The sequence below is a fragment of the Oncorhynchus clarkii genome, chromosome 31 (assembly GCF_045791955.1).
Source record: "Oncorhynchus clarkii lewisi isolate Uvic-CL-2024 chromosome 31, UVic_Ocla_1.0, whole genome shotgun sequence".
In the NCBI taxonomy this organism is placed as follows: Eukaryota; Metazoa; Chordata; class Actinopteri; order Salmoniformes; family Salmonidae; genus Oncorhynchus; species Oncorhynchus clarkii.
The window spans coordinates 37,378,425-37,397,502 of record NC_092177.1 but is presented as its reverse complement, the minus strand read 5'-3'; the positions used below and the strand labels follow the sequence as shown (position 1 = coordinate 37,397,502).

Sequence of the window (19,078 nt, the reverse complement as noted above, 5' to 3'; positions counted from 1 at the left end):
TTCTTCATTAAACTTAGATATGAAGCTTTCCAGTGGGAATACGGATCCTGTAGAAGATTCATTCCCCAGAGGTGCAGTGGGTCGTCACATCCCCCATATTGTACTGGATGTCACAAACTGTTACAAATCAAATACAAATGCAAATACAAATGCATTGTGGGTCACTCACCTGCTCTCCAGGGCCACATTGCTGTCCAGGACCCAGCTGTCCTGTAGCTGGACACATTCAGCTGTGCTCTGCAACTCAGCCACCAGGCCAGCCGAGGGGGGCGGGCTCAGGCTCCGTTGATTGGCCAGCGAGCCGCGGCTCAACGATGTAATCGACGGGTGCTGTTTGTGGTGAGTGTGCGGAGCTGGTGGTAGAGGAGGCTGGCCTTGGTGACTGGACAGTTGGTCTCCTGTTGAAAGGGGAACAGAAAGGAGATTGTAAAGGAGACTGTAAGCACATGATGATAACACCTGAATGTAAAACTATAGTACAGCTGCCTGGCATTGCAATGGGTTGTTATTATCTTGTGGGGGAGCTGCCTGCAATAGCTTGGTGATTATGTTCGGTATAAAGCCGTGGCCATCTGACAGACAAAGAAAAAGTAAATACAACCTAAAAGTGCACATCAAATGGACGAGGTGACATCACAACATGAAATAAGAGCTTTTTATGGCCACACACATTTCAATTGTAGAAAACACAAAATGGGTGAAGGTTTGGTACTCTTTAAACCAGAAAGTCATTTTGAGAGGCAGCTGTTTCTTTTGGGGTGCTTAACAGAATGTTTCATGTTTGATTACAGCTCGAGGAGGCTCTCAAATAATTAATGACCAGAACATCCATTAGAGCGCTCAGAGAACATGTTTTCCAATTTCACACAAAGTTATGTAATTGTCCCCCAGAATGACATGCCATGATTATCCCTCCATCGTTGTCGTTAAGAGGTAAAATCTACAAAGCTGACATTTATGATTTATCCAGTAAATAAAAAATAAAAATGTTTCGATTGCGACCTGGCCAAGACAAAGCAAAGCAGTTCGACACATACAACACAGAGTTACACATGGAGTAAAACAAACATACAGTCAATAATACAGTAGAAAAATAAGTCTATATACAATGTGAGCAAGTGAGGTGAGATAAGGGAGGTAAAGGCAAAAAAGGCTATGGTGGCGAAGTAAATACAATATAGCAAGTAAAACACTGGAATGGTTGATTTGCAGTGGAAGAATGTGCAAAGTAGAGATATAAATAATGGGGTGCAAAGGAGCTAAATAAATAAATACAGTAGGGAAAGCGGTAGTTGTTTGGGCTAAATTATAGATGGGCTATGTACAGGTGCAGTAATCTGTGAGCTGCTCTGACAGCTGGTGCTTAAAGATAGTGAGGGAGATAAGTGTTTCCAGTTTCAGAGATTTTTGTAGTTCATTCCAGTCATTGGCAGCAGAGAACTGGAAGGAGAGGCGTCCAAAGGAAGAATTGGTTTTGGGGGTGACCAAATGGAGTTTGGTTTTAAGTGATTAGGGCAATCTTTCAGATGATTGACAAAGTCAGAACTTTGTTAATCATTAACAGTATGATTTTTTAAGTAAACAGCGGGAGTTGAGATTTTAGAACAATGCTTGGTCGCATGCTGGATGTTCTAATGGTCAGTTTATAGTCTTCTAATGGTTTCTGCTTGTTATGTTGCCAATTCCAGGCCTGCAGAAAGACCCAAGAACATTATGACAAGTTATGGCCAGCAACATGGACTGTGCTAAAATAATAACATGAGTGACGACCCCCCAAAAAAACAACTTTGTTTGAAGGACATGGTGCATTGTTTCGGTGTAGCTGCCCATTTTAGTGGTTATGCAATTTTTGTCCTTGTCGGTGTGCAGTTGCCTCACTGCGCCCGTAGACCCAACGTAAACCTTCAGCGGCTGAGCCACGTTGCTTCCGCAAGGCTGAGGAAACGCACGCAAGTCATTCAGAAATGATTTTGTACAGGAATTATTTCTATGCTGTAGAATTCATTATGGACTCTGGGCCTCTGGGAACGGCAGGGCAGGCAATAGTTGACGTGACAATGTTCTATTCCAGGGTTATAACCTATGTAGATTTTGCTATAATACCATGCACACTGAGCCACATTTATGAGTAATAAAGCCAAACTTTGAATGTTCCATTGTTTAGATGGGTAATAGCATTGTTAAAAGACATCAATAATGTTTGACATTTCAGTACACTGAAGTGATGGGAGGAAAGAAATCTATAGTTACACTCTGCGATAATATATCAATACTTTCACTCCAAATATCGATTTGTACAAAAAATATACACCGAGCAAAAGCATAAAATGCAACATGCAACAATTTCAAAGATTTCATTCAGGTACAGATCATATAAGGAAATCAGTCAATTGAAATAAATTCAATAGGCCCTAAATCGATGGATTTCACATGACTGGGAACACAGACGTACATCGGTTGGTCACAGATACAGGGCGTGGATCAGAAAACCAGTCAGTATCTGGAGTGACCACCATTTCCCTTATGCAGCGTGACACATGTCCTTCGAGTCGATCAGGCTGTTTTGTGGCCTGTGGAATGCTGTCCCACTCCTACAGTATTCAATGGCTGTCTGAAGATGTTGAATATTAGCAGGAACTGGAACACGCTGAACACAGAGAATCCCAAACATGCTCAATGGATGACATGTCTGGTGAGTATGCAGGCCATAGAACTGGGACATTTTCAACATCCAGGAATTGTGTAGAGATCCTTGCGATATGGGGCTGTGCATTATCATGCTGAAACATGAGGTGATGGAGGTGGATGAATGGCACTACAATGGACCTCAGGATCTCGTCACGGTATATCTGTGCAGTCAAATTGCCATCACTAAAATGTAATTGTGTTTGCTGTCTTTATGCCTGCCCATACCATAATCCCACCGCCGCCACGGGGCATGCAGATAAGCTTCCCTGAGATGGTTTCTGACAGTTTGTACAGAAAATCTTCTGTTGTGCAAACCCACAGTTTCATCAGCTGTCCGGGTGGCTGGTCTCCGACCATCCAGCAGGTGAAGAAGCCAGATGTGGAGGTCCTGGGCTGGAGTTACATGTTGTCTGTGCTTTTGAGGCCAATTGGACGTACTGCCAAATTCTCTAAAACGACATTAGAGGTGGCTTATGGTAGAGAAATGAACATTATTCGCTGGCAACCGCTCTGGTGGACAATCCTGCAGTCAACATGCCAATTGCACACTCCCTCAAAACTTGCGACATCTGTGGCATTGTGTTGTGCAATAAAACTGCACATTTTAGAGTGGCCTTTTATTGTCCCCATCACAAGCTGCACCTGTGTAATGATCATGTGATTTAATCAGCTTCTTGATATGCCACACCTGCCAGGTGGATGGATTATCTTGTCAAATGAGAAATGCTCACTAAAAGGGATGTAAACAAATTGTGCACACAATTTGCAATAAATAAGATTTTTGCGCATATAGAACAATTCTGGGAAAATTCGTAAAAATCCAAATAACTTAATTGTAAAGGGTTTTAACACTGTTTCCCATGCTTGTTCAATGAACCATAAACAATTAATGAACATGCACCTGTGGAACGGTCATTAAGACATTAACAGCTTACAGAGGTTGTCAATTACGGTCACAGTTATGAAAACTTAGGACACTAAAGAGGCCGTTCTACTGACTCTGAAAAACAGCAAAAGAAAGATGCCCAGGGTCCCTCATGTGCGTGAACATGCCTTAGGAATGCTGCAAGGAAGCATGAGGACTGCAGATGTGGCCAGGGAAAAAAATTGCAATGTCCGTAATGTGAGACGCCTAAGACAGCGCCACAGGGAGACAGGAAGGACAGTCTATCGTCCTCGCAGTGGCAGACCACGTGTAACAACACCTGCACAGGATCGGTACATCCGAACATCACACCTGAGGGACAGGTACAGGATGGCAACAACAACTGCCTAAGTTACACCAGGAACGCACAATCCCTCCATCCGTGCTCATACTGTCCGCAATAGGTTGAGATGGGCTGGACTGAGGGCTTGTAGGCCTGTTGTAAGGCAGGTCCTCACCAGACATAACTGGCAACAATGTTGCCTATGTGCACAAACCCACTGTCTCTGGACAAGACAGGACTGGCAAAAAGTACTCTTCACTGACGAGTCGCGGTTTTGTCTCACCAGGGGTGATTGTCAGATTCACGTTTATCGTCGAAGGAATGAGCGTTACACCGAGGCCTGTACTCTGGAGCGGGATCGATTTGGAGGTGGAGGGTCCGTCATGGTCTGGGGCGGTGTGTCACAGCATCATTGGATTGAGCCTGTTGTCATTGCAGGCAATCTCAACACTGTGCGTTACAGGGAAGACATCCTCCTCCCTCATGTGGTACCCTTCCTGCAGGCTCATCCTGACAGGACTCTCCAGCATGAAAATGCCACCAGCTATACTGCTCGTTCTGTTGCGTGATTTCCTGCAAGACAGGAATGTCAGTGTTCTGCCATGGCCAGTGAAGAGCCCGGATCTCCACCCCATTGAGCACGTCTGGGACCTGTTGGATCGGAGGGTGAGGGCTATTCCCCCCAGAAATGCCGGGGAACTTGCAGGTGCCTTGGTGGAAGAGTGGGGTAACATCTCACAGCAAGAACTGGCAAATTTGGTGCAGTCCATGAGGAGGAGATGCACTGCAGTACTTAATGCAGCTGGTGGCCACACCAGATACTGACTGTTACTTTTGATTTCGACCCCCCTTTGTTCAGGGACACATTATTCCATTTCTGTTAGTAACATGTCTGTGGAACTTGTTCAGTTTATGTCTCAGTTGCTTATGTTCATAGCGTGGTGTGAGACAGTGCCTTTCTTATGTGCTCACACGTGCGTGTGAGAGGAAGGGCACACGATTGCATGTGTTGAAGTCTGTGAAACAGTCTTGGAGGCAGCTTGGCATTCTCTTACACCAACACACTCAGCAAATTATCCTGGTCTTTTAAGAGTGCGGAGCGCTGGGATGGGGAATACAGATGAAAAAGCTATGCTTTGAAATCAGATCAAGACCGATGACTCTCCTCCATAATTTGTCAATGTCGGTCTTGTCATCGTCTCATTCAGACGAGATGCTTTAAAGGCCTTTTTTGATTAAATACTGCAATGCTGGCTGCTGAAACGACAACCTCATTCAGATCTTAATGGCGCTTGCGATATCTATCAAACGGCGGGTTTATGAAGCGTCTGTACTTTCGCAAGAATGTGCCTTGTTTTTTTTAGAAGAATATGTTCTGGGAACATTTTGAAGTAAAATATTTTCTCTTCTTCACAGGGCCATAAAGACGATTACCATTAACCTCTAGTTGTTGTTCGATGTCTGATCCATTCTCAACAGCTACACTGACGAAAAATATACACACAACATGTGAAGTGTTGGACCTATGTTTCATGAGCTGAAATAAAAGATCCCAGAAATGTTCCATATGCACAAAAAGCTTATTTCTCTCAAAGGTTGTGCAAACGTTGTTTACATCACTGTTAGTGAGCATTTCTCCTTTGCCAAGATAATCCATCCACCTGACAGGTACGGCATATCAAGAAGCTGATTAAACCGCATTATCATTAGACAGGTGCACCTTGTGCTGGGGTAAAAGGCCACTCTAAAATGAGCAGTTTTGTCACACAGCACAATGCCACAGATGTCTCAAGTTGTGAGGGAGCATGCAATTGGCATGTTGACTGCAGGAATGTCCAACAGAGCAATTGCCAGATAATTTAATGCTAATTTCTATACCATAAGCCGCCTACGATGTTGTACATCCAACCGGCCTCACAACCGCAGACCACGTGCATGCCTTCATGTGGGTGTTTGGTTTGCTGATTTCAACGTTGTGAACAGAGAGCCCCATGGTGGCGGTGGGGTTATGATATGGGCAGGCATAAGCTACGGACAATGAACACAATTGCATTTTATTGATGGAAATTTGAATGCACAGAGATACCGTGATGAGATCCTGAGGCCCATTGTTGTGCCACTCATCCACCGTCATCACCTTATGTTTCAGCATGATAATCCACAGTCCCATGTGGCAAGGATCTGTACACAATTCCTGAAAGCTGAAAATGTCCCAGTTATTCCATGGCCTGCAGACATGTCACCAATGAGCATGTTTGGGATGCTCTGGACCTGGACAGCGTGTTCCAGTTCCTGCTTTTTTTATTTTATTTTATTTCGCCATTATTTAACCAGGTAGGCCAGTTGAGAGCAAGTTCTCTTTCACAACTGTGACCTGGACAAGATAAAGCAAAGCAGTACAATAAAAACAGCACAGAGTTACACATAAACAAACGTACAGTCAATAAAACAATAGAAAATATTTACAGTGTGTGCAAATGTAGAAGAGTAGGGAGGTAAGGCAATAAATAGGCCATAGAGGTGAAATAATTACAATTTAGCATTAACACCGGAGTGATAGATGTGCAGATGCTGATGTGCAAGTAGAGATGCTGGGGTGAAAAAGAGCAAGAGGGTAAGTAATAATATGGGGATGAGGTAGTTGGGTGTGCTATTTACAGATTGGCTGTGTACAGGTACAGTGATCAGTAAACTGCTCTGACAGCTGATGCTTAAAGTTAGAGAGGGAGATATAAGACTCCAGCTTCAGGGATTTTTGCAATTCATCCAGTAATTGGCAGCAGAGAACTGGAAGGAAAGGCAGCCAAAGGAAGTGTTGGCTTTGGGGATGACCAGTGAAATATACCTGCTAGAGCGCGTGCTACGGGTGGGTGTTGCTATGGTGACCAGTGAGCTAAGGCGGGGCTTTGCCTAGCAAAGAGTTATAGATGACTTGGAGCCAGTGGGTTTGGCGATGGTGACAAAACGGATGGCACTGTGATAGACTACATCCAGTTTGCTGAGTAGTGTGATGGAGGCTATTTTGTAAATGACATCGCCGAAGTCAAGGATCGGTAGGATGGTCAGTTTTACGAGGGTGTCTTTGGCAGCTTGAGTGAAGGAGGCTTTGTTGCGAAATAGGAAGCCAATTCTAGATTTAATTATGGATTGGAAATGCTTAATCTGAGTCTGGAAGGCGAGTTTACAGTCTAACGAGACACCTAGGTATTTGTCGTTGGCCACATATTCTAAGTCAGAACCGTCCAGAGTAGTGAAGCTCGTTTGGAGGTTTGTTAGCACATTGTCCACTATACAGTGAAAGGTCTACACCTGTTGTAGTCGGCGCATGTGACAAATAACATTTGATTTGATTATAGGAACTGGAACTCAGTAAAATCTTTGAAATTGTTGCATGTTGCATTTATATTTTTGTTCAGTGTAATAGTGGGTTTTCTGGGATTTGTTTTGATCTTGTTCTTGCGGTAACCATTAAAGCAGACTTTCAAGGTTTCTCCGATTTTCCCTCTTCTGAAATATCTCTTTTTGATTATTCCATTTGTTCTGAATACAAAGCACACTATTTAACACAGAATCAGGACACAATTAAAAGTTGTTTTGCCCTAGACAAACCTGAGGACTATAAGCTTGGGCCAGCATGGTAAAAGGCTTTCAAAAAGGACTGCAAATGTTTTAAGGCACTTAAGAGTCCATTAAGTGACAGCAGCAACTGATAATGGCTATGAAATGGCATTTACTATGACTATTTTGCCCTTCACTATTATGCACATTGTAGGATATTATCACCATTCCATTCAAATGAATAAAACCAGGATGTCCCATTGTGACCATTGAGGGCTTATAGTCTACCAATTTGTAGCTGGTGAATAATTATGAACATCTCCGGACCCCAAGCAAGCCTAATCTTTTAACCTTTGACCTAGCCTAGTCTTCAGTTGTAGTCACTAGAGGCACTATTGTGTCAATTAAGGCTTTTACGTGTGTTACCAGGCCATGTATATTACAATGACCATCTCTGGTTGGATTATGGGAACTAGTCTATAGTATTCTATAGTATTAGCAGTGCTCTATAGTGGAGGGGGCAACTTGGAGTCATATTGGAGAGCCTGGGGGAGTGAACTGAACCCCGGTGGAATCCAGAAACATTAGAAGCACCTTGCCCCGGATGAGTTTTCGGGGATTTCTTCTGCAAAGAGAAGGGTTGGCGCTTTCAACTATATGGGCCTGAGGTTTTCGAGAGCTCCTTTTGAATTCCATCATACTTCATACATACATCATACCTTACCCTGTTAAACACACCCACACGACTTTACCTTACCCTGTTAAACACACCCACACGACTTTACCTTACCCTGTTAAACACACCCACACGACTTTACCTTACCCTGTTAAACACACCCACACGACTTTACCTTACCCTGTTAAACACACCCACACGACTTTACCTTACCCTGTTAAACACACCCACACGACTTTACCTTACCCTGTTAAACACACCCACACGACTTTACCTTACCCTGTTAAACACACACACACACGACTTTACCTTACCCTGTTAAACACACACACGACTTTACCTTACCTTGTTAAACACACAGACACACGACTTTACCTTACCCTGTTAAACACACACACACGACTTTACCTTACCCTGTTAAACACACACACACGACTTTACCTTACCCTGTTAAACACACCCACACGACTTTACCTTACCCTGTTAAACACACACACAGCTTTACCTTACCCTGTTAAACACACCCACACGACTTTACCTTACCCTGTTAAACACACACACACGGCTTTACCTTACCCTGTTAAACACACCCACACGACTTTACCTTACCCTGTTAAACACACACACACGGCTTTACCTTACCCTGTTAAACACACACACGACTTTACCTTACCCTGTTAAACACACACACAACTTTACCTACCCTGTTAAACACACACACGGCTTTACCTTACCCTGTTAAACACACACACGACTTTACCTACCCTGTTAAACACACAAGCCCTCGCATTACCCAGCTTCCCTTCCCATAACATCACATTACTCCCCCCCCCCAATTAATTTAACTACAGGAAGTCACCGTGTAACCAGTGTTTCAAATATGATAGAATTATGGCATCAGTATGAAAGTATAAAGAAAAAACCCTTAACACAGTGGTTTGATCAAATATGACAAATTACAGATCACCAAATCAAGGATCACTACTTAGCTGTTGCTACTGACATGTATAGTTATTCATAAGTAGCTGGGATAAGCCTATTAGCAAGCTGTTCAATGTTGACAGATATGATCTCATTGCCATAAAAAAAAAAAAGTAGATTATGCGTTTCATTTTAGCTGACCGCACCCCCCAAAAAATTATAATATCATTCAGTTCATCCTAATAAGATAACACTGGACTAAAACTTTAACTTCCATCTGTCCACTGGTACGTACTCAGTTAATGTGCCACGTGACGGACGGGAGAAGGAAAACAGCTCTAGGTGTCATTACCCAACCATTAGACTGGCAATTTGTCCTGCCAGCATTATGGGTTCAACCAGGTGCTCGATGCACAGGTCTCTTCTTCATTGAGGTGCCGTCAGGACCTGGATCAGTCGTGCCATTACTCAGTATAGCCGCCTCGGGTTGTCATGGTGATGGACAGATGGAAGCAGGAAATTAATCCTTGTCGAGAGTTCGGGACGAGTGGAGGCTGGCAAAGGAGTGGCTCGACAAAATTAAAGTCAGCTCCAAATGTATTAGGACAGTGACACACTCCAGCACTTTTGGATTTCAAATGATACAATGACCATGGAGGTCAAAGTAACGACTGTCACCTTTCATTTGAGAGGGTGTTTTCATCCATAAATCAGGTGAACCATTTAGAAATTACAGCACTTTTTGTACATAGTCCCCCCATTTTAGGGGACCAAAAGTATTGGGACAAATTCACTTATATGTGTATTAAAGTAGTCAAACGTTTAGTACTTGGTCCCATATTCATAGCACACAATGATTACATCAAGCGTGTGACTCTACAAAACTTGTTGGATGCATTTGCTGTTCAATTTGGTTGCGTTTCTGATTATTTTGTACCCAATAGAAATGAACAGTAAATAATGTATTCTGTCATTTTGGAGTCACTTTTATCGTAAATAAGAATATAATATGTCTCTACACTAACACTTCTAAACTAATGTGGATGCTACAATGATTACGGACAGTCCTGAATGACGAGTGAATAATGACGAGTGAGAAAGTTGGATACATAAATATCATAACCCCAAGACATGCTAAACTCTCACTATTACAATAACAAATGATTCATTGCAGCACTGCCCCCCGTTTGAACAAATGTTATACTGTCCATTTTGTAGGCTTATTTTCCACATCACCGTCAGGCCATTATTTTCTGGTCGCTTCAAAGGCCGCCTGTCTGGATTACGTGCAGATACAATAATTGATTTCCAAACTGTAAACACCATCAGAACAATCAGTAATTTCATGCACTGTATCTGTGAGCTGTTGGCTAGAGCACACATGCCAATACCAGAGTGGGCACATTGGTTATACCATTGCAAAAAAAAAAAAATTGTGACAAAACTATCATTAGGCCTAAGAGTTGAAAATGCAATGGAAACCCATTTAACTTGTATATTTTTAATCCGGTACATGGGAATTTAACTGCACAAGTTTTTACGTGCACTATGCATTTACGTACAGATTTTTATCCACAACAAGGCAATTTGATGGAAACACAACACTGATGGGAAAGTGCGCATACTCATTTTATGCATATTTTAGAATATTCTTATGAAAATAGCCAATTGGATGGATACCTAGCTATTCACACCCTAAAGACCAGTGTCACTTTGATTATCAAATCCCAAAAAATATTTTATTTGTCACATGCACTGAATACACTAAATACAAGCCCTTAACCAACCATTAAGTTTTAAGAAAAACATTGTTAAGAAAGTATTTACTAAAATAAACGGAATTGTCACACCCTGATCTGTTTCACCTGTCTTTGTGCTTGTCTCCACCCCCCTCCAGGTGTCGCCCATCTTCCCAATTATCCCCAGTGTATTTAAACCTGTGTTCCCTGTTTGTCTGTTGCCAGTTTGTTTTGTTTCGTGAAACCTACCAGCGTTTGTCCCCTTGTTCTTGTTCTTGTTTTCTAGTCTTTCCCAGTTTTGACCTTTCTACCTACCTGCCCTGACCCTGCCTGCCATTCTATACCTTGCCACACCTCTATGGATTATTGACCCCTGCCTGCCCTGACCCTGACCCTGCCTGCCTCTGGACCTGTTGCACCCTTTCTGAATTACTGACCTCTGCCTGCCCTTGACCTGTTGTTTGCCTGCCCCTGTACTAGATAAAAACTTTTGTTACTTCAACACTGTCTGCATCTGGATCATACCTGAAACCTGATACCGAAGAAAAAATAAAAATAACAAATGATTAAGGAGCAACAATAAAATAACAGTAGCAAGGCTATATGCAGGGGGTACCGGTACAGAGTCAATGTGCAGGGGCACCGGTTAGTTGAGGTAATATGTACAGTGGGGCAAAAGTGGGGCAAAAAAGTATTTAGTCAGCCACCAATTGTGCAAGTTCTCCCACTTAAAAAGATGAGAGGCCTGTAATTTTCATCATAGGTACACTTCAACTATGAGGACAAAATTAGGGAAAAAAAACAATGTAGGATTTTTAATGAATTTATCTGCAAATTATGTTGGAAAATAAGTATTGGTAAAACTGTACATGTAGGTAGAGGTATAGTGACTATCCATTGATAATAAACAGAGAGTAGCAGCAACGTAAAATTGTGGGTTGGGGGGACAACGCAAATAGTCCAGGAAGCCATTTGATTAGCTGTTCAGGAGACTTATGGCATGGGAGTAGAAGCTGTTTAGAAGCCTTTTGGACCTAGACTTGGTGCTCCAGTACCACTTGCCATGCGGTAGCAGAGGGAACAATCTATGACTAGGGTGACTGGAGTCTTTGGAAATGTTTTAGGCCTTCTTCTGACACCGCATGGTATAGAGGTCCTGGAAAGCTTGGCCCCAGTGATGTACTGGGCCGTACGCACTACCCTCTATAGTACCTTGCGGTCGGAGGCCGACCATGATAGTTGCCATATCAGGCGGTGATGCAACCAGTCAGGATGCTCTCAAAGGTGCAGCTGTAGAACATTTTGAGGAGCAGAGGATCCGTGCCATATATTTTCAGTCTCCTGTCATGCACTCTTCACGACTGTCTTGGTCTGTTTGGACCATGATAGTTTGTTGGTGATGTGGACACCAAGGAACTTGAAGCTCTAAACCTGCTCCACTACAGTCCCGTTGATGAGAATGGGTGCATGCTCTGTCCTTTTGCTGTAGTCCACAATCATGTCCTTAGTCTTGATCACGTTGAGGGAGAAGTTGTTATCCTGGCACCACACTGCCATGTCTCTGACCTCCTCCCTATAGGCTGTCTCATCGTTGTCGGTGATTGGCCTACCACACGGCCAAGGCAACAAATGAGTGGCTCAAGAAGAAGCACATTAAGGTCCTGGAGAGGAGTGGGACAAAATCCCTCCTGAGATGTGTGCAAACCTGGTGGCCAACTACAAGAAACGTCTTGACCTCTGTTTGCCAACAAGGGTTTTGCCACCAAGTACTTAGTCATGTTTTGCAGAGGGGTCAAATACTTATTTCCCTCATTAAAATGCAAATAAATGTATAACATTTTTGACATGCGTTTTTCTGGATTTTGTTGTTGTTATTCTGTCTCTCACTGTTCAAATAAACCTACCATTAAAATTATAGATGGATCATTTCTTTGTCAGTGGGCAAACGTACAACATCAGCAGGGGATCAAACACTTTTTTCCCTCACTGTATATTCTTTTTTTCGTATTACTTCATCTTGGTCTTGTCGACAGAATTATAAAAGGACTCATTCCATCAATGTATCATTTGTTAGAGACGTCCACCAGCATAATACCAGAGCCAGGGACTGTAATATTCAATGTTTTAAATATGAGTCTAAAAACACATTTGTATATACCGGTGCTGTATACACACTACTATTCAAAAGTTTGGGGTCACTTGGAAATGTTCACACCTTGATCTGTTTCACCTGTCCTTGGGACTGTCTCCACCCCACTCCAGGTGCCACCCATCTTCCTCATTATCCTCTGTGTATTTACACCTGTGTTCTCTGTCTGTCTGTTGCCAGTTCGCCTTGTTTGTTCGAGTCAACCAGCTTTCTGTGTATCAGCTCCTGCTTTTCTAGTCTCTCTTTTCTTGCCCTCCCGGTTTTGACCTTTGCCTGTCCTGACTCTGCGCCCGCCTGCCTGACCACTCTGCCTGTCCCTGACTCTGCCTGCCGATCTGTACCTCTGCCCCCCTCTGGATTACCGACCTCTGCCTGCCTTGAGCCGTCTACTGCTTGCCTATGTTGGAACATTAAACCATTGTTTATTCAACATGGTCTGCATCTGGGTCTTCCCTTCATACCTGATAGAAATGTCCTTGTTTTTGAAAGAAAAGCTTCTTTTTTATGTCCATTAAAATAACATCAAATTGATCAGAAATACAGTGTAGACATTGTTAATGTTGTAAATGACTATTGTAGCTGGAAACGACTGATTTGTTTAATGGAATATCTATTGCAACCATCACTCTTGTGTTCCAATGACACGTTGTGTTAGCTAATCCAAGTTTATAATTTTAGAAGGCTAATTGATCATTAGAAAACCCATTTGCAATTATGTTAGAACTGCTGAAAACTGTTGTGCTTGATTAAAGAAGCAATAAAACTGGCTCAGTATTTGTGGGTTCGATTACATGGCCAGAAACAAAGAACTTTCTTCTGAGACTCGTCATTTATTTTTTTTGTTAAACTGACAAATCAAATAAATCAATCCAAACTGTGTGGTGGCCATTTGATGAATGGAAAGAGACACGTTACAAACATTTAATGACATTCGGAGATTGTCATGCCAAGCCATAATAAGAATGGCGCCAGAGGCCATGGCTGCTGTTTTATTGGCTCCTAAGCAATTGTGCAATTTGTGTGGTTTTTCGCATTGTTTGTAACTTATTTTGTACGCAATGTTGATATTACCAGCTCTTCTAAATGAAAAGAGCTTCTGGATATCAGAACAGAGATTACTCACCTCGAACTGGACAAAAAAACATTTCTTTAATGTGTCTGACATGAAGAATATAATGTTGTTCCCAGACAAGGCCCAAATCGCCTTCATTCACATGAAGAAAATAAGGAAATACAGGTGGCAGAGATCAGGGTGCCTTACGAGAATTAGTTGGCGAGAAGGTAAGCCACCTGTACCATATGTTCTATTGGCCAACGTGCAATCACTGGAGAATAAACTGGATGAGCTCCGTTCGAGACTATCCTACCAACGGGACATTAAAAACTGTAATACCTTATGTTTCACAGAGTCGTGGCTGACCGACGACATGGATAATATACATTTGGCTGGGTTTTCCATCGGCAGGACAGAACAGCTACGTCCGAATAGACGAGGGGTGGGGGTGTGTGTCTACTTATCAATAACAGCTGGTGCGCGATTTCCAATATTAAGGTAGTCTCGATGTATTGCTCGACTGAGTTAGAGTACCTCATGATAAGCTGACCACTTCAATACGGAAGTGGTCAGATGACGCGAATGCTACGGTACAGGACTATCTTGCAAGCACAGACTGGAATATGTTCCGGGATTCATCCAATGGCATTGATGAGTATATCACTTCAGTCACCGGCTGCATCAGTAAGTGCATCGACAACACAGCGACACAATAGTGGTAGGCCTGATCACAGACAATAATGAGAGCCTATAGGGAGGAGGTCAGAGACCTGGCAGTGTGATGCTAGGTCAACAACCTCTTCCTCAACATGAGCAAGAGAAAGGATTATTGTGGACTACAGGAAAAGGAGGGCCGAACACGCCCCCATTCACATCGATGGGGCTGTAGTGGAGCGGGTTTCAAGTTCCTTGGTGTCAAGGAACTCACCAACAAACTATCATAGTCCAAACACACCAAGCAAGCCATGGAGATGGCACGACAACACCTTTCCCCCCTCAGGGGACTGAAAAGATTTGGCATGGGTCGTCAGATCCTCAAAAAGTTCTACAGCTGCACATCGAGAGCATCCTGACCGGTTGCATCACCGCCTGGTATGGCAACTGCTCGGCATCCGACTGTAAGGCGCTACAGAGGGTAGTGCGTAAAGTCCAGTACATCACTGGGGCCAAGCTTCCTGCCATCCAGGACCTATATACTAGGCGTGTCAGAGGAAGCCCCAAAAAATGGAAAAGACTCCAGTCACCCAGGGCATATATTGTTCTCTCTGCTACCGCACGGCAAGCGGTACTGGAGCGCCAGGTCTAGGTCCAAAAGGCTTAACAGCTTCTAACAGCTATAAGACCGCTGAAAAATTAACAAATGGCTTCCCAGACTACTTGCATTGACCCACCCCCCATGTTTTTACACTGTTGCTACTCACTGTTTATTATCTATGCAGTCACTTTACCCCTACCTATGTGTACAAATTACCTCAACTAATCTGTACCCCCAGACATTGACTTGGTACCGGTACCCCTGCATATAGCCTCATTATTGTTATTTTATTGTGTTAGGTTTTTTTTGGAGGGGGGAGTCAACAACGGTATAGCTGCAATCACTATCTACAGTCAATGCTGAGACAACGATTCTAAAGACTAACGATAAATGACAGCTATGAGGTTGAAACATAATCTGACAGTGTTATAGAGGGATACATGAGAGGAAATCAAAACTTTTCTTGAACCAGTGCTTCCCAAAAGATGACACCCCACTGTCCTGTATAATCCCCAGTTGTATTGTGACATTGTAGTGGCTGACATCCTGCCTTCTAAGGGAAGGTTTACAAGGCCAAGGCTATAAAATGCTATCCTACTATTACAGGGCTGTTGGACAGGGACCAGGGTATACTTGAAGAATTCCAAGCATGGGATATGGCTCTTCCAGGCGAGTCAGTTCTTATCCACGATATTGATCTGCTCCCCCACATTCATACACCTCTACACATAAGCACACAGGCTCACACACAAAGGCACACACACACACACATCAAAAGACTCTCCGAACCAGAGGTTTTCCAATCTTCCTTCATACCAACTCTCTCCCTATCCCTCTCTCCACATCCCCCTCTCAGCATCCCATGTACAGCAACCTGTGTACCCTCTAATGCTCCAGCCTGCAAAAACAGCATTATGATATGGCCCCAGGCTCCATGCGGAGCACACAGTCAAGTCAGAGTCTTGAACATTGCATATGCTTGGGACTAGAAACAAAATAAGACAGTGTTGGTTTGCTGAGGCAACAGAGCTAACTGAGCAACTCCAACTGGTCAATATAATGAATAGAACCTTCTCGGGTTGAAGCATACAATCAAAGCTATGCGTTATATGGGGATTATATAGATTGTTAAAACATTTATAAAATTACATGTTTGTATGCTTCATATTATAGGAAGACAGTTGGCCTCTTTCTTAATTGGGCGTAGTCAGAAACATATGAATCCTATTTTGAAATCTGGGCACGCAACATGAATTTTTCAAATACATTTCCCACCGTTATCATTGTAAGGTTTATGCATCAAAGTCAGATTAGTGTGTGTATCTCAATTTTGGATTTAGCCATTTGTCTTTGAGACTTAGTCAAGCACACAATACACTCACAATGATCCCACAATCCACTTTGTGAATCCCTTCCGTGGCAGTAGGCTTTAGTACCACAATTCATTAGTGAAATTGTCCGGTAAGTTTTATGCTGCTGCGTAAACAGCCTTTGATTCTGAAAATGTGTTTCCTTTCATGTCGGACCTTACCACATGTTGGGTACAACTGGAAACTCAACTTACTTTCCTTCAAATGTGTCGAATGCAGCTTTAACTTACAACAGCAGACATGCATGGTCTGTTTTTTCAGCCTTGATTCACCAAAGACAATATTAGTCTAGGCCTCATCTGTCATGTATCAAACCAAACCTAACATTTCACTTTGCTTGTCAGCCATTGATTTTTCACCTCAATGTTTTCTCCAAGAGGCATCCCACTCATACGTACAAGACATCCACTAGATTCTGGAGAATTGTGGAAACAGCATAGGTTGTAGACAGATGTTTTTCCTCATGTACAGTGGTTTGCGAAAGTATTTACCCCCCCATGTCATGTTTCCTACTTTGTTGCCTTACAACCTGGAATTAAAATAGATTTGTGGGGGGGTTGTGTCATTTGATTTACATAACATGTCTATCACTTTGAAGATGCAAACTATGTCTTATTGTGAAACAAACAAGAAATAAGACAAAAAAACGGAAAACTTGAGCATGCATAACTATTCACCCCCTCAAAGTCAATACTTTGTAGAGCTACCTTTTGCAGCAAATACAGCTACAAGTCTATTGGTGTATGTCTCTACAAGCTTGGCACATCTAGCCACTGGGATTGTTGCACATTCATCAAGGCAAAACAGCTCCAGCTCCTTCAAGTTGGATAAGTTCCACTGGTGTACAGCAATCCTTAAGTCACACCAGATATTCTCAATTGGATTGAGGTCTGGGCTTTGACTAGGCCATTCCAAGACATTTAAATGTTTCCCCTTAAACCACTCAAGTGTTGCTTTACCAGTATGCTTAGGGTCATTGTCCTGCTGGAAGGTGAAACTCCATACCTCCATCCCAGTCTCAAATCTCTGGAAGACTGAAACAGGTTTCCCTCAAGAATTTCCCTGTATTTAGTACCATCCATCATTCCCTCAATTCTCACCAGTTTCCCAGTCCCTGCAAATAAAAAACATCCCCACGGCGTGATGCTGCCACAACCATGCTTCCCGGTCGGGATGGTGTTCTCCAGGTGATGACAGGCGTTTGGTTCGGACCAGACATAGCTTTTTCCTTGATGGCCAAAAAGCTCAATTTTAGTCTCATCTGATCAGAGTACCTTCTTCCATATGTTTGGGGAGTCTCCCACATGCCTTTTGGCGAACACCAAACATGTTTGCAAATTTTTTTCTGGACACTCTTCCATAAAGACCAGCTCCATAGAGTGTATGGCTTAAAGTGGTCCTATGGACAGATACTCCAATCTACGCTGTGGAGCTTTGCAGCTCCTTCAGGGGAATCATTGATCTCTTTGTTGCCTCTGATTAATGCCCTCTTTGCTGGTGCGTGAGTTTTGGTGGGCGGCCCTTTCTTGGCAGGTTTGTTGTGGTGCCATATTCTTTCAATTTTGTTACAATGGATTTAATGTACTCCGTGGGATGTTTAAAGTTTTGGATATTTTTTAATCACCCAACACTGATCTGAACTTCTCCACAACGTTGTCCCTGACCTGTTTGGAGACCTCCTTGGTCTTCATAGTGCCGCTTGCTTGGTGGTGCCCCTTGCTTAGTGGTGTTGCAGACTCTGGGGTCTTTCAGAACAGGTGTATATATACTGAGATCATGTGACAGATCATGTGACACTTAGATTGCACACACGTGGAATTTATTTAACGAATTATGTTACTTCTGAAGGTAATTGGTTGTACCAGATCTTATTTTGGGGCTCCATAGAAAAGGGGGTGAATACATATGCATGCACCAATTTTCTTATTTTTTTTGTTTGGTTTGTTATTTTTTTCATTTCACTTCACCAATTTGACCTAGTTTGTGTACAGTTGAAGTCGGAAGTTTACATACACTTAGGTTGGAGTGAGTAAAACTCGTTTTTCAACCACTACACAAATGTCTTGTTAACAAACTATAGTTTTGGCAAGTCAGTTAGGACATTACTGTGTGCATGACAAGTAATTTTTCCAACAACTGTTTACAGACAGATTATTTCACTTATAATTCACTGTATCACAATTCCAGTGGGTCATACGTTTACATACACTAAGTTGACTGTGCCTCTATACCACTTGGAAAATTACAGAAGATTATGTCATGGCTTTAGAAGTGTCTGATTGACATCATTTGAGTCAATTGGAGGTGTACCTGTGGATGTATTTCAAGGCCTACCTTCAAACTCAGTGACTCTTTGCTTGACATCATGGGGAAATCAAAAGAAATCAACCAAGACCTGAAAAAAAAAATGTAGACCTCCACAAGTCTGGTTCATCCTTGGGAGCAATTTCCAAACGCCTG

At 42.8% G+C, this 19,078-nt stretch overlaps 1 protein-coding gene across 1 annotated transcript in view; it reads right to left on the bottom strand.

Moving 5' to 3' along the window:
• The window catches only part of LOC139390686 (teneurin-3-like), a 143,957-nt gene that overhangs the window by 78,073 nt on the left and 46,806 nt on the right, over window positions 1–19,078 (bottom strand). The window contains exon 3 of the mRNA XM_071137982.1: window positions 170–398. Coding sequence (XP_070994083.1) covers window positions 170–398 — 229 coding nt within the window. The remainder of the gene's footprint in view (window positions 1–169; window positions 399–19,078) is intronic.